This window comes from Salmo trutta, chromosome 14 (assembly GCF_901001165.1).
Source record: "Salmo trutta chromosome 14, fSalTru1.1, whole genome shotgun sequence".
Classification (NCBI taxonomy): domain Eukaryota; kingdom Metazoa; phylum Chordata; class Actinopteri; order Salmoniformes; family Salmonidae; genus Salmo; species Salmo trutta.
In genome coordinates this window covers 10,208,434-10,224,863 of record NC_042970.1, presented here as the reverse complement: position 1 = coordinate 10,224,863, position 16,430 = coordinate 10,208,434, and the positions used below count along the sequence as shown (strand labels likewise).

General features: G+C 46.5%; 1 protein-coding gene across 3 annotated transcripts in view; it reads left to right on the top strand.

Annotated features, from left to right (window-relative positions):
- LOC115207366 (SRSF protein kinase 1) overlaps positions 1 to 16,430 on the top strand; it is a 65,227-nt gene that overhangs the window by 36,363 nt on the left and 12,434 nt on the right. For 2 of the 3 annotated variants that reach the window (XM_029774389.1, XM_029774390.1), the window contains 9 exons: positions 7,746 to 7,852; positions 7,931 to 8,039; positions 8,156 to 8,243; positions 8,345 to 8,432; positions 9,147 to 9,253; positions 9,507 to 9,672; positions 13,995 to 14,020; positions 14,729 to 14,930; positions 15,247 to 15,618. In XM_029774389.1, the coding sequence (XP_029630249.1) occupies positions 7,746 to 7,852; positions 7,931 to 8,039; positions 8,156 to 8,243; positions 8,345 to 8,432; positions 9,147 to 9,253; positions 9,507 to 9,672; positions 13,995 to 14,020; positions 14,729 to 14,930; positions 15,247 to 15,618 (1,265 nt within the window). The remainder of the gene's footprint in view (positions 1 to 7,745; positions 7,853 to 7,930; positions 8,040 to 8,155; positions 8,244 to 8,344; positions 8,433 to 9,146; positions 9,254 to 9,506; positions 9,673 to 13,994; positions 14,021 to 14,728; positions 14,931 to 15,246; positions 15,619 to 16,430) is intronic. The other variant, XM_029774391.1, reaches the window with a different exon arrangement.

Below are 16,430 nucleotides of genomic sequence, written 5' to 3'. Positions count from 1 at the left end.
TGTCTTGACATACACTGGTGGCTTTGATTGACTGGTGTTTTTACAGGGGGTGGTGCAGTGTGAACACTGGTTTTCTCTATAGGTCTATATGTCCATTCTGATTCTCTAGTTTCCTAAAGCAGACAGTCTTTTAATAAGAATCAAACGCTCCTGTCATGATTTCATCTTGTAAAAGGCCTATTTTCACTAAAGGCCCTTTCTCACCAAGTCTGATGTTTTCGACCGAATAATTAGGAAGAAATAAATAAACAGAAGCCACGTCTTTGTTTATGAAGTCCTTCACACCAATTGTGAATTATCGTCCTGCCAAAATCCGCCAATTATTTATTCGGGACAGGTTTGATATTTAAATTGTTTTGCAAAATAAGCTGTTGACCGATTATAAATTGTTATCTGGGACGCTGCCACTGACAGGCTGCGCACTGCGAATGACAGGTCTGTGTGTTCCTTGTGTGAATGAATGAATTAATACATGTCTCTCTGCCTCTCTGTAATACATGTCTCTCTGCAATACATGTCTCTCTGCCTCTCTGTAATACATGTCTCTCTGCCTCTCTGTAATACATGTCTCTCTGCCTCTCTGTAATACATGTCTCTCTGCCTCTCTGTAATACATGTCTCTCTGCCTCTCTAATACATGTCTCTCTGCCTCTCTGTAATACATGTCTCTCTGCCTCTCTGTAATACATGTCTCTCTGCCTGTTTTTACATTTTGTAAGTTATCAGTTTAGCCAATGTGATCACGTCACAGCAGAGCTGGGTTACACATCACCTGGGTTACACGCCACAGCAGAGCTGGGTTACACGTCACCTGGGTTACACGCCACAGCAGAGCTGGGTTACACGTCACCTGGGTTACACATCACCTGGGTTACACATCACCTGGGTTACACGCCACAGCAGAGCTGGGTTACACATCACCTGGGTTACACATCACCTGGGTTACACATCACAGCAGAGCTGGGTTACACGTCACCTGGGTTACACGCCACAGCAGAGCTGGGTTACACGTCACCTGGGTTACACGCCACAGCAGAGCTGGGTTACACGTCACCTGGGTTACACGCCACAGCAGAGCTGGGTTACACATCACCTGGGTTACACATCACCTGGGTTACACATCACAGCAGAGCTGGGTTACACATCACCTGGGTTACACATCACAGCAGAGCTGGTTACACATCACCTGGGTTACACATCACCTGGGTTACACATCACCTGGGTTACACGCCACAGCAGAGCTGGGTTACACATCACAGCAGAGCTGGTTACACATCACCTGGGTTACACATCACCTGGGTTACACGCCACAGCGGAGCTGGGTTACACGCCACAGCGGAGCTGGGTTACACGCCACAGCAGAGCTGGGTTACACGCCACAGCAGAGCTGGGTTACACGCCACAGCAGAGCTGGGTTACACATCACCTGGGTTACACGCCACAGTGGAGCTGGGTTACACGCCACAGCAGAGCTGGGTTACACGCCACCTGGGTTACACATCACCTGGGTTACACGCCACAGCAGAGCTGGGTTACACATCACCTGGGTTACACATCACCTGGGTTACACGCCACAGCAGAGCTGGGTTACACATCACCTGGGTTACACATCACCTGGGTTACACATCACCTGGGTTACACATCACCTGGGTTACACATCACCTGGGTTACACGCCACAGCAGAGCTGGGTTACATGCCACAGCAGAGCTGGGTTACACATCACCTGGGTTACACATCACCTGGGTTACACATCACCTGGGTTACACGCCACAGCAGAGCTGGTTACACATCACCTGGGTTACACATCACAGCAGAGCTGGGTTACACATCACAGCGGAGCTGGGTTACACGCCACTCAAACCGCCCGATCTGTTCGTTGCCAACGCTGTAGCCTATTTTTTTTTAGGATGGATCGACGCTTCTCTCCTCAAATAGGCCTTAGTTGAAAAAAAATGCTTGAAATAAGTTTCAAACTATATTGCTGTTGATTGTCTATATATAGGCTACTCGTTCAAGTGCTAGAGTTAGTGGGAAGAGATGGGCCAGCCAAGATGCCTGAATTACGCAAGAAGGGAACGGTGAAGACGAAAATATTAATGCCTTCGTTCGTATAGCCTTTTAATTAGGCTATATATTATAGGCCTGCTAAAGTGAATCTAGGTGAGCACCTATGCTATAGTCAACCCTAAAAGACAGAGAAAAATAATACCCGCCTGCATTTACCCTTATCAATAAGTGGTTACCCAGATTTAGATAAAACACTGTCAACATAACCACCCATTGCTTCACTAAAATGGATCAACAGCTGATCATTAGGCTATGGACAGGTTGTGTGCAAGTCTTTCTGTTTTCTAATGGTTATCAATGTAATCTTCATATAGCCTGTCACAGATGTTTATACAGTACCAGTCAAAAGTTAGGACACACCTACTCATTCCAGGGTTTTTCTTTATTTTTACTATTTTCTACATAATAGTTAAGACATCAGAACTATGAAGTAACACACATGGAATCATGTAGTAACCAAAAAAGTGTTATGCAAATTGTTCAGGAAAATGGAGGGACAAACGAATCTGACTTGGTGTGAATGGTTTAGTGTCAGAATCGGAATCTGTATTTTTTTCGGAATTCCTCTCCAATCTGACGTTTATTAATTTGTATACTAGACTAATATTTAGAGGTAAAGAGCAGCAGTAAATAACAATAGTGGGGCTATCTACAGGGTTTACCAGTGTCAAGGTAATATGTACATGTAGGTAGAGTTACTAAAGTGACTATGCATAGATAATAAACAGAGTAGCAGCAGTGAAGGGGGGGGGGGGTAATGCAAATAGTCTGGATAGCCATTTGGTTAGCTGTTCAGAAGTCTTATGGCTTGGGGGTAGAAGCTGTTTAGAAGCCTCTTGGACCTAGACTTTGCACTCCGGTACCGCTTGCCGTGCGGTAGCAGAGAGAACAGTCTATGACTAGGGTGACTGGAGTCTCTGACCATTTTTAGGGCCTTCCTCTGACACCGCCTGGTGTAGAGGTCCTGGATGGCAGGAAGCTTGGCCCCAGTGATGTACTGGGCAGTACTCACTACTCTCTGTAGTGCCTTGCGGTTGGAGGCCGAGCAAATGCCATACCAGGCAGTGATACAACCCATCTGGATGCTCTCGATGGTGCAGTTGTAGAACCTTTTGAGGATCTGAGGACCATGCTAAATCTTTTCAGTCCCCTGAGGGGAATAGGTTTTATTGTGCCCTCTTCATGACTGTCTTGGTGTGCTTGGACAATGTTAGTTTGTTGGTGATGTGGACACCGAGGAACTTGAAGCTCTCAACCTGCTCCACTACAGCCCCGTCAATGAGAATGGGGGCGTGCTCGGTCTTTGCAGAGGGAGGTGTTTAGTCCCGGGGTCCTTAGCTTAGTGATAAGCGTTGAGGGCACTATGGTGTTGAACGCTGAACTGTAGTCAATGAATAGCATTCTCACATAAGTGTTCCTTTTGTCCAGGTGGGAAAGGGCAGTGTGGAGTGCAATAGAGATCGCATCATCTGTGGATCTATTGGTGCGGTATGCAAATTGGAGTGGGTCTAGGATTTCTGGGATAATGGTGTTGATGTGAGTCATGACCAGTCTTTCAAAGCGTTTCATGGCTATAGACGTGAGTGCTACGGGTCGGTAGTCATTTAGGCAGGTTGGTATTAGACTCAGACAGGGAGAGGTTGAAAATGTCACTGAAGAAACTTGCCAGTTGGTCAGCGCATGCTCTGAGTACACGTCCTGGTAATCCGTCTGGCCCTGCGGCCTTGTGAATGTTGACCTGTTTAAAGGTCTTGCTCTCTGCAGCCGATAAGCGTGTGATCACACAGTCATCCGGAACATCTGATGCTCTCATGCATGTTTCAGTGTTACTTGCCTCGAAGCAAGCATAGAAGTGATTTAGCTCGTCTGGTATGCTTGTGTCACTGGGCAGCTCTCGGCTGTGCTTCCCTTTGTAGTCTGTAATAGTTTGCAAGCCCTTCCACATCCGACAAGCGTCGGAGCCGGTGTAGTACGATTTGATCTTATTCCTATATTGACGCTTTGCCTGTTTGATGGTTCGTCGGGAGGCAGAGCGGGATTTCTTCTAAGCTTTTGGGTTAGAGTCCCACTCCTTGAAAGCGGCATCTCTATCCTTTAGCTGAGTGCGGATGTTGCCTGTAATCCATGGCTTCTGGTTGGCGTATGTATGTACAGTCACTGTGGGGACGACGTAATCTATGCACTTATTGATAAAGCCAGTGACTGGTGTGGTGTACTCCTCAATGCCTTCGGAAGAATCCCAGAACATGTTCCAGTCTGTGAAAGCAAAACAGTCCTGTAGTTTAGCATCCGCTTCATCTGACCACTTTTTTTATAGACCGAGTCACTGGTGCTTCCTGCTTTAATTTTTGCTTGTAAGCAGGAATCAGGAGGTTATAATTATGGTCAGATTTGCCAACTGGAGGGCGAGGGAGAGCTTTGTACGCGTCTCTTGTGTGTGGAGTAAAGGTGGTCTAGAGGTTTTTTCCCTCTGGTTGCACATTTAACATGCTGATTAGAAATGAGGTAAAACTGATTCAAAGTTTTCTGCATTAAAGTCCCTGGCCACTAGGAGTGCCGCATCTGGATGAGCGTTTTCCTGTTTGCTTATGGCGGTATACAGCTCATTGAGTGAGGTTTTAGTGCCAGCATCGGTCTGTGGTGGTATGTAAACAGCTACGAAAAATACAGAAACTCTCTAGGTAAGTAGTGTGGTCTACAGCTTGTCTTGAGATACTCTACCTCAGGGCAGCAAAATCTTGCGACTTCCTTAGATATTGTGCACCAGCTGTTGTTTACATATATGTATAGGCCCCGAGCCCCGTGTCTTACCAGAGGCTGCTGTTCTATCCTGCCGATAGAGTGTATAACCCGCCAGCTGTATGTTCATAATGTCGTCGTTCAGCCACGACTCGGTGAAAAATATGATATTACAGTTTTTAATGTCCCGTTGGTAGGATATACGTGCTTTCAGTTCGTCCAATTTATTTTCCATCTATTGAACGTTAGCTAGCAGGACGGAAGGCAAAGGCAGATTAGCCACTCGTCGCCTTATCCTCACAAGGCACCCTGATATTTTTCAGCGTAATCTCAGTTTCCTTCTCCATTGAATGACGGGGATCTGGGTCTGGTCGGGTATCTGTAGTATCTCCCTCCCGTCCGACTCATTGAAGATAAACTCTTCGTCTAATCTGAGGTGAGTAATCACAGTTCTGATGTCCAGAAGTTATTTTTGGTCATAAGAGACGGCAGCAGCAACATTATGTACAAAACAAGTTACGAACAACGTGAAAAAACTAACAAAATAGCACGATTGGTTAAGAGCCGATAAGACGGCAGCCATTTCCTCCAGTGCCATCACTCATAATAACGAAGTGCAATAGTGAAGTTGCAGAGAAAAGCCACGTTTCTTTTGATATTTGCCAAGCCCCCCCATCCATTACAGACCGATGATTATAAAGTAGAGCACAGAGAAACAGACATTTCCATTTAATAAGCTACTTCAGTCTCACTACTTACGGACTCTCCACTCCACTGGGCTCAGTGGGCTGACTGTGTATATAGTAAACTAGGACTGACCCCATTTAGTTGACTGGTCCATTATTTGGTCGACAGATTACTCTAGTCAAGCAGTCGAAAATATATGTTTTCATGGTGCGCAAGACACCCGTTGGATTCACACCTGTCTCAGTGGACTGATCCATTGCGGAGGCCACTGATGGCACAGCCAATCACTCTTAAGACATGATACTGAAATTGTATATGGTTATATTATGTAAAAAAAATAATGGTGCAACACTAAATATATTTTAAAACAAATGCATTTTCACCCACGTTGCTGGTCGCGGTTCTGAAACAATCTGTGCCGTTGAATTGGCGCCTTTCCCTATGTTGCTATGTGCATAGTACCAAAGTTAACCAGCATATTGGTGTTGAGAACAATGTGGCGGAGGCAGCAGCAGAGTTAGGAGGGGAGGAAACAGCCCCTGCCTTAATTTTTCAACTAAATTGAGGAGAGGAAACCCCAACTTTAATTAGGTCTATAATCAATAGCCTAACTGTTAAATGTGCCTGTCTTTATAAAGCCTCCAGTCCTCTGGGAAGGCTTTCCACCAGATGTTAGAATGTTGCTGCAGGGACTTGCTTCCATTCAGCCACGAGCATTAGTGAGGTCGGGCACTGATGTTGGGCATTCCAAAGGTGTTTGATGGGGTTGAGGTCAGGGCTCTGTGCAGGCCAGTCAAGTTCTTCCACACCGATCTCGAATAAACCATTTCTGTATGGACTTCGCTTTGTGCACAGGGGGGCATTGTCATACTGAAACAGGAAAGGGCCTTCCGCAAATTGTTGCCACAAAGTTGGAAGCACAGAATCATCTAGAATGTCAATGTATGTTGTAGCGTTAAAATTTCTCTTCACTGGAAGGGAAAAGCCCGACCATGAAAAACAGCCCCAGACCATTATTCCTCCTCCACCAAACTTTACAGTTGGCACTATGCATTGGGGCAGGTAGCGTTTTCTGGCAAAACCAGATTCGTTCATCGGACTACCAGATGGGGAAGTGTGATTCATCACTCCAGAGAGTTTCCACTGCTCCAGAGTCCAATGACCACTCCAGACGACACTTGGCTTTGTGCATGGTGATCTTAGGCATGTTTGCGGCTGCTCTGCCATGGAAACCCATTTCATGAAGCTCCTGACAAACAGTTATTGTGCTGATGTTGCTTCCAGAGGCAGTTTGGAACTTGGTAATGAGTGTTGCAACCGAGGACAGATGATTTTTATGTGCTTCAGCACTCAGTGTTTCCGTTCTGTGAGCTTGTGTGCCCTACCACTTCGCCGCTGAGCCGTTTCCACTTCACAGTAACAGCATTTACAGTTGACCAGGGCAGACATTTGACAAACGGACTTGTTCGGAAGGTGGCATCCTATGACATTGCCACGTGGAAAGTCACTGAGCTCTTCAGTGAGGCCATTCTACTGACCATGTTCGTCTATGGAGATTGCATGGCTGTGTGCTCAATTTTATACACTTGTCAGCAACGGATGTGGCTGAAATAGCCGAATCCACTAATTTGAAGGGGTGTCCGCATACTTTTGTGTATATATAGTGTATCTATGGATTGAGATGAGACTGGGCTTTGTTCTGGTGTGTGTGTGTGTGTGTGTGTGTGTGTGTGTGTGTATATATATACTGAACAAAAATATAAACGCAACATGCACAACAATTTCAAATAATTTACTGAGTTACAGTTCATGTAAGGAAATCAGTTTTTTGAAATTAGGTCATCATGTCCTAAAATATGGATTTCACATGACTGGGTAGGGGCGGAGCCATGGGTGGGCCTGGGAGGGCATAGGCACATGAACTTTGCAGCCAGGCACACCCACTGGGGCGTTATTAGAGACCATGCCAATAGCACGCTCCCTCATCTTGGAGACTGATCATTTTGAAGTGGCCGTTTATTCTCCCAGCACAAGGTGCACCTGTGTAAGGATCATGCTGTTTAATCAGCTTCTTGATATGCCACACCTGTAAGGTGGATGGATTATTTTGGGAAAGGAGAAATGCTCACCAATGGGGATGTAAATAAATGTGTGCACAAAATTAGAGACATTTCTGCGATTTGAATGAAAAAGATGAGCTTTGTCTAATCTTTCTCCCTCCTGTCCCCATCCTCTCTCTCTCTCTCTCCAGACCAGACCCTGCATCCCAGCAGAATGACTCTCCTCTCCCAGACCAGGATGAGGAGATACTGGGCTCTGACGATGAGGAGCAGGAAGACCCCAATGACTACTGTAGAGGTATGATACACACAGACACACACACCGACTACTGTAGAGGTACCACACACACATCCAACTATTGTGTTACTATTGCAGGAGGTTACCACCATGTGAAGATAGGAGACCTGTTCAATGGTAGATACCATGTGATCAGGAAGCTGGGCTGGGGACATTTCTCCACCGTGTGGTTGGCCTGGGACATTCAGTAAGTTCTGTCTTTGTAGATGGTGCTGAGTAAACGCCTGTTAATGTGGTAAAGGCTTATTGGTGTTTCACTGTGTGTGTTTCAGTGTGTAACATATGTTGTCCTGTTATTTCAAGGGGGAAGTGTTTTGTGGCCATGAAGGTGGTGAAGAGTGCAGAACATTACACTGAGACAGCCCTGGATGAGATCAAGCTGCTGAGATCAGTGAGGAACTCACTCACTCACTCACTCACTCACTCCACTCACTTCCTCTCTCACTCACTCACTCCTACTCAATATGATTAGTATTAATGTGTGTGTTCCAGGTCAGGAACACAGACCAGAAGGACCCCAGCAGGGAGAGGGTGGTTCAGTTACTGGATGACTTCAAGATCTCTGGCATGAACGGAACTCGTATCCTCAGTTTAACGTCCACGACAACACTGCTGTTCAACATAGTATGAAAACTGACAACAAGAGAGAACCAGAATATTCCATGTACTCAGTACTCACTTGGGTCAGTGTGTCACTATTGGTCAGTATTATGAGCCTGAAAAGATTAATTGCCCAAGTCCTGCCACTAACTATTGGTGGTTCACAGATGTGTCCCTGCGTGGCTGACGTTTGGCCAGCGTTGTCTGGACGTTTGGCAACACAACACATTCCAGCTAGAGGACACAAACAGATGCACAAATGTACTGACCGTTTCTCTATCCGTCGTAGCTAGGGAGCGTTACATCCTGATCACAGCTGGGTGTCCAGGCAATACGCCCAGACTCCGTCCCAGCATGCCTAGTTTTTTGTTGGTAATGAGTTCTGGGTTGGTGTGCCCACTTCCATCTTGGTTCTTTGCAGAACCTTTTAGGTGTTGAAATGTTATATTGCGTAGGTGTAAGCCAAATGCATAAGGGTGAATGACAAGGGGGTGTGTGTGTTGAGTTAGGCTTCCCACCTCTCCCTTGCTGTCCTGTACTAGTCCTGTACTAGCCCTGTACTAGCCCTGTATTTGTCCTGTACTAGCCCTGTACTTGTCCTGTACTAGCCCTGTACTAGCCCTGTATTTGTCCTGTACTAGTCCTGTACTAGCCCTGTACTAGTCCTGTACTAGTCCTTGACCTCTCCTGTCAGATGTCTGTATGGTGTTTGAGGTTCTGGGTCATCACCTGCTGAAGTGGATCATCAAGTCTAACTACCAGGGCCTTCCTCTGCCCTGCGTCAAGAGCATCATTCGACAGGTAAAACAAAACTACTTATTTCTCACACAACATTGGGGTTGTTCCTGGTTGGATGCGTTCCAGGTTATGTTGATTGCAAAAACAAATATTCAACTCTACAGAATTTTAACGCTGAAACTGTTAGTAATTGTTATTGAAAGTGGGTTTAAAATTCCAGGAACTTTACCAAAAGTTTCCATGGTTCCAGGAGTTTCCTCAATGTTGAAACCCTTCGATACAGCCGTGGTCTTACTGATCCTCTGCCCTCCTGTAGGTTCTCCAGGGCCTGGACTACCTTCACTCCAAGTGTAAGATCATCCATACAGACATCAAGCCAGAGAACATCCTGTTGACGGTCAACGAGCCCTACATCAAGAAGATGGCTGCCGAGGCAACAGAGTGGCAGAGGACTGGAGCTCCACCCCCCTCTGGATCTGCAGGTACACACACTATGTCAGGAAGATGGCTGCTGGTAACGGACCCCTCACATCCACCATTTTGAATGAACACGGTGCAGTGTTGGAAAGCTGTATCAACATGGACATAATACCATTACCGTCAGGGCTTGGCATGCTGGTGAATAATGAGATTGTATTAATTAGTGCTTTTCACTCGAAGCTCTTAATTCTAAGCTCTTCAAAGGATCATATATTTTTTTGTATGGTGCTTTGTCCCAATGTTCTGAACAAAAAGAGCGAGCCCTGCCAAGTCAAGCCAGACATTCAGCTTTTCAGTCTGGGATCACCAGCCAGTCTAGGAGAATGATCAGAACAAAGAGGGAAAAACATTGAGGTTATTCATTCATTGTCTGGATTCCTGTTTTGCTGGTACATCAAGAGTTTTGTAGGGAAATTCAGACACAAGCATCAGAGGCAAATCATCTGACGATTTACTAAGAGACTTGATATCTAAAGACTGAGCCTAACGTTTAGATTGATGATAAAAGTAGTTGATGGTATATATGGGTTGAGATGAGACTGGGCGTTGTTCTGGTGTAGTGATGAAACGACCCTTTTATCTAGCTGTCTGATGCTGATCCATCTGTAATGATAGGGGTGACATTGAGAGGGAGAGCTGAAGTAGCGCTAACTCTAACAGCCTCAGACCGAGGAGAAGACATGAGAGAACAGGCCATTATTCAACAGACAGGCCATTATTCAACAGACATAGGAGAAGACACGAGAGAACTGGCCATTATTCAACAGACATAGGAGAAGACACGAGAGAACAGGCCATTATTCAACAGACAGGCCATTATTCAACAGACATAGAAGACACGAGAGAACAGGCCATTATGCAACAGAGAGAGGAGAAGACAGGAGAGAACAGGCCATTATTCAACAGAGAGAGGAGAAGACACGAGAACAGGCCATTATTCAACAGAGAGAGGAGAAGACACGAGAACAGGCCATTATTCAACAGGGAGAGGAGAAGACACGGGAGAACAGGCCATTATGCAACAGAGAGAGAAGACACGAGAGAACAGGCCATTATGCAACAGAGAGAGAAGACACGAGAGAACAGGCCATTATGCAACAGAGAGAGAAGACACGAGAGAACAGGCCATTATGCAACAGAGAGAGAAGACACGAGAGAACAGGCCATTATGCAACAGAGAAGACACGAGAGAACAGGCCATTATGCAACAGAGAAGACACGAGAGAACAGGCCATTATGCAACAGAGAAGACACGAGAGAACAGGCCATTATGCAACAGAGAAGACACGAGAGAACAGGCCATTATGCAACAGAGAAGACACGAGAGAACAGGCCATTATGCAACAGAGAGAGAAGACACGAGAGAACAGGCCATTATGCAACAGAGAAGACACGAGAGAACAGGCCATTATGCAACAGAGAAGACACGAGAGACATGGCCCAGTACTGCAACACGGGAGAAGAAGACACGAACAGGCCATTATGCAACAGAGAACACGAGAGAACAGCCATTATGCAACAGAGAAGAAGACACAGAGAACAGGCCATTATGCAACAGAGAGAAGACACGAGAGAACAGGCCATTATGCAACAGAGAAGACACGAGAGAACAGGCCATTATGCAACAGAGAAGACACGAGAGAACAGGCCATTATGCAACAGAGAAGACACGAGAGAACAGGCCATTATGCAACAGAGAAGACACGAGAGAACAGGCCATTATGCAACAGAGAAGACACGAGAGAACAGGCCATTATGCAACAGAGAAGACACGAGAGAACAGGCCATTATGCAACAGAGAAGACACGAGAGAACAGGCCATTATGCAACAGAGAAGACACGAGAGAACAGGCCATTATGCAACAGAGAGACACGAGAGAACAGGCCATTATGCACAGAGAAACACGAGAGAACAGGCCATTATGCAACAGAGAAGACAACGAGAGAACAGGCCATTATGCAACAGAGAAGACACGAAGAGACAGGCCATTATGCAAACAGAGAAGACACGAGAGAACAGGCCATTATGCAACAGAGAAGACACGAGAGAACAGGCCATTATGCAACAGAGAAGACACGAGAGAACAGGCCATTATGCAACAGAGAAGACACGAGAGAACAGGCCATTATGCAACAGAGAGAAGACACGAGAGAACAGGCCATTATGCAACAGAGAAGACACGAGAGAACAGGCCATTATGCAACAGAGAGAGAAGACACGAGAGAACAGGCCATTATGCAACAGAGAGACACGAGAGAACAGGCCATTATCAAAACAGAGAAGACCGAGAGAACAGGCCATTATGCAACAGAGAAGACACGAGAGAACAGGCCATTATGCAACAGAGAGAGAAGACACGAGAGAACAGGCCATTATGCAACAGAGAGAGAAGACACGAAGACAGGCCATTATGCAACAGAGAGAGAGAAGACACTGAGAGACAGGCCATTATGCAACAGAGAGAAGACACGAGAGAACAGTGCCATTATGCAACAGAGAGAGGAGAAGACACGAGAGAACAGGCCATTATGCACAGAGAAGAAGACACGAGGAGAACAGGCCATTATGCCACAGGAGAGGAGAAGACACGAGAGAACAGGCCATTATGCAACAGAGAGAGAAGACACGAGAGAGAACAGGCCATTATGCAACAGAGAGAGAAGACACGAGAGAACAGGCCATTATGCAACAGAGAGAGGAGAAGACACGAGAGAACAGGCCATTATGCAACAGAGAGAGAAGACACGAGAGAACAGGCCATTATGCAACAGAGAGAGGAGAAGACACGAGAGAACAGGCCATTATGCAACAGAGAAGACACGAGAGAACAGGCCATTATGCAACAGAGAGAGGAGAAGACACGAGAGAACAGGCCATTATGCAACAGAGAGAGAAGACACGAGAGAACAGGCCATTATGCAACAGAGAAGACACGAGAACAGGCCATTATGCAACAGAGAAGACACGAGGAGAACAGGCCATTATGCAACAGAGAGAGAAGACACGAGAGGAACAGGCCATTATGCAACAGAGAGAGGAGAAGACACGAGAGAACAGGCCATTATGCAACAGAGAGAGAAGACACGAGAGAACAGGCCATTATGCAACAGAGAGAGAAGACACGAGAGAACAGGCCATTATGCAACAGAGAGAGGAGAAGACACGAGAGAACAGGCCATTATGCAACAGAGAGAGAAGACACGAGAGAACAGGCCATTATGCAACAGAGAGAGGAGAAGACACGAGAGAACAGGCCATTATGCAACAGAGAGAGAAGACACGAGAGAACAGGCCATTATGCAACAGAGAGAGGAGAAGACACGAGAGAACAGGCCATTATGCAACAGAGAGAGAAGACACGAGAGAACAGGCCATTATGCAACAGAGAGAGGAGAAGACACGAGAGAACAGGCCATTATGCAACAGAGAAGACACGAGAGAACAGGCCATTATGCAACAGAGAGAGAAGACACGAGAGAACAGGCCATTATGCAACAGAGAAGACACGAGAGAACAGGCCATTATGCAACAGAGAGAGAAGACACGAGAGAACAGGCCATTATGCAACAGAGAGAGGAGAAGACACGAGAGAACAGGCCATTATGCAACAGAGAGAGAAGACACGAGAGAACAGGCCATTATGCAACAGAGAGAGGAGAAGACACGAGAGAACAGGCCATTATGCAACAGAGAGAGGAGAAGACACGAGAGAACAGGCCATTATGCAACAGAGAGAGAAGACACGAGAGAACAGGCCATTATGCAACAGAGAGAGAAGACACGAGAGAACAGGCCATTATTCAACAGAGAGGAGAAGACAGGAGAGAACAGGCCATTATTCAACAGAGAGGAGAAGACAGGAGAGAAAAGGCCATTATTCAACAGAGAGGAGAAGACAGGAGAGAACAGGCCATTATTCAACAGAGAGGAGAAGACAGGAGAGAACAGGCCATTATTCAACAGAGAGGAGAAGACAGGAGAGAACAGGCCATTATTCAAAGCCACGAAGGCTATAAAAAAAATAGGTGTTCAGTGAGTCACTGGGTTTTGGTGCAGAAATAATCATCCGTCTCTCAGACGGGGTTGGGGATGGTGTGCGAGTCCCGCTGGTCCACGACACTGGAGAGGGTATCAGAACAGCTGTGTGTGAATCAGAGCACGTGTGCGCCCACACACACACACACACACACAAAGTACATACACACTGTACTGCTGAAACTGCATGCTAATTACTGAGGCAGATTTTACATATCACCTTTGCTGCTGGTTTAGTCGTTATTTTGCTGAGGATATAACACTGACTAAAATGTTCTCTCTTCACAGTGAGCACAGCTCCAGCGCCCAAACCAGTGAGTCTATCAGTCTTATTGTGTTATTTCTAAAAGCATACAGCTGCTACCAGCTGTATCTACCAGATAATGTGTTGGAGTGGGTGGTTCTGATCACACTTAGCAATGGTTTTACAAAAATGGTACAGTAGTCCAAACCTTAAACCTTCTTCTTCTCTCTTCCTATTTTTTATTTTAATCTCCCTCTCCTTACCCCCTCCTCATCTCATCCCTCTCCCCCTTATCCATTCTCTCCTTATCCATAATCGCTCCTTATCCATAATCGCTCCTTACCCATATCCTCTCCTTACCCATATCCTCTCCTTACCCATATCCTCTCCTTACCCATATCCTCTCCTTACCCATATCCTCTCCTTACCCATATCCTCCTCTTACCCATATCCTCTCCTTACCCCCTCCCCCTTATCTATATCCCTCCTTATCCCTCTCCCCCTTATCCATTCTCTCCTTATCCATTCTCTCCTTATCCATCCTCTCCTTATCCATCCTCTCCCTACCCCCTACTCTCCTCATCCCCTCCCCCTTATCCGTCTCCTCTCCTTATCCGTCTCCTCTCCTTATCTGTCTCCTCTCCCCCCTCTCTTCTCGTCGCCCCTCTCCTCAACTCTCCTCGCCCCTCTTCTCCTCGCCCTTCTCCTCTGGTCCTTGACCTTCTCCTCTGGTCCTTGACCTTCTCCTCTGGTCCTTGCCCTTCTCCTCGCCCCTCAGACGGTGAAGATGTCTAAGAACAAGAAGAAGAAGATGAAGAAGAAACAGAAGAAGCAGGCAGAGATGTTAGAGAAGAGGATTCAGGAGATGGAGGGAGCGCCGGAAGGAGGAGAGGAGGAGGAGGAGGAGGAAGAGACCACTGCAGATGCCCCTCCACCCTCGTCTGACACGCTACAGGACATGGCTAATGATGTCACAGCAGGTAAACACCCGGGGACTGTGCTTCACCTTTAATCTAGATCAGAAGGATGCTGCGTACCTCTATTAGATTCTGTTTCCTTTTTGTTTTTTAAGGAACTGAAAGGCATATCTTTTTTTTTACCATAGATCATGGGACCAGATTTGGTGACTTGGATTGTGTACATTAGGGCACGCTACAGCAAAACATTTCTGCCAGTTCTTATTGCATAAGTTGACGTAGTACCTTCCCTGTTTCAGGCCGTTTTCTTCTGTTTGGCGCTCACGGCAGTGTATTGATTACTATTCGTGTGACTGACTGATCTGTTGCATTGACCCAGGTCCAGATAAACAGGAAGAGAAGAAGAAGGAGCGGGAGGAGGAGAGCAGGATGGAGGTGACCTGCAACGGCCACGCCGTGGAGGACACGGCGAGCCAGGAGGTACAGAGGACCGAGGAAGAAGAGGAGAAAGACGAAGAGGACCAACAGAAAGCCAACATACTTAACGCCAGCACGGAGGGTCAGGACCTGCCGGTCAATGCAACTTACCCAGAGTACAACGGCAAAGGTCCCGGTGACCCACACGATCCCGGTACAGACGGTAAACAAGGGAGAGAGCTGGGGAAGGAGAGAGAGATGGAGGAGTGTAAAGGACCAGAGAAGGAGATGGAGACTGAGGTGATGCCTGGAATAGAGGAGGAGGAGAGGAACGGTTAGTGGTGGTGAAGGGACACTTTGCTGGGTACTTCATTAGGAAGCTGCAGCGTTACAGAACATTCAGATGGAACAGAGATGTCATGTAGATCACACGTCTCTCTAACATGTAGATTAAATGATCATCAGATCTACTCCTTACATGTCTATCTGCAACATTCTGAATGTTTCACCCCACTGAATACACTCCAGCTGATGGTGTGGTGTTATCTGTGGGTGCGGCGGTATCTGTGGTGTTATCTGTAGGCGCGGCGGTATCTGTAGTGTTATCTGTAGGCGCGGCGGTATCTGTAGTGTTAACTGTGGTGTTATCTGTAGGCGCGGCGGTATCTGTAGTGTTATCTGTAGGCGCGGCGGTATCTGTAGTGTTATCTGTGGTGTTATCTGTAGGCGCGGCGGTATCTGTAGTGTTATCTGTAGGCGCGGCGGTATCTGTAGTGTTATCTGTAGGTGCGGCGGTATCTGTAGTGGTATCTGTAGGCGCAGCGGTATCTGTGGGCGCGGCGGTATCTGTAGTGTTAACTGTGGGGTTATCTGTAGTAGAGGTCGACCGATTTAATCGGAATGGCCAATTTAATTAGGGCCGATTTCAAGTTTTCATAACAATCGGTAATCGTTATTTTTGGCCGCCGATTTTTGTATTTTTTTTTATTTTAAATTGAACCTTTATTTAACTAGGCAAGTCAGTTAAAGAACACATCCTTATTTTCAATGACGGCCTAGGAACGGTGGGTTAACTGCCTTGTTCAGGGGCAGAACGACAGATTTTTACCTTGACAGCTTGGGGATGCAACCTTACGTTAACTAGCC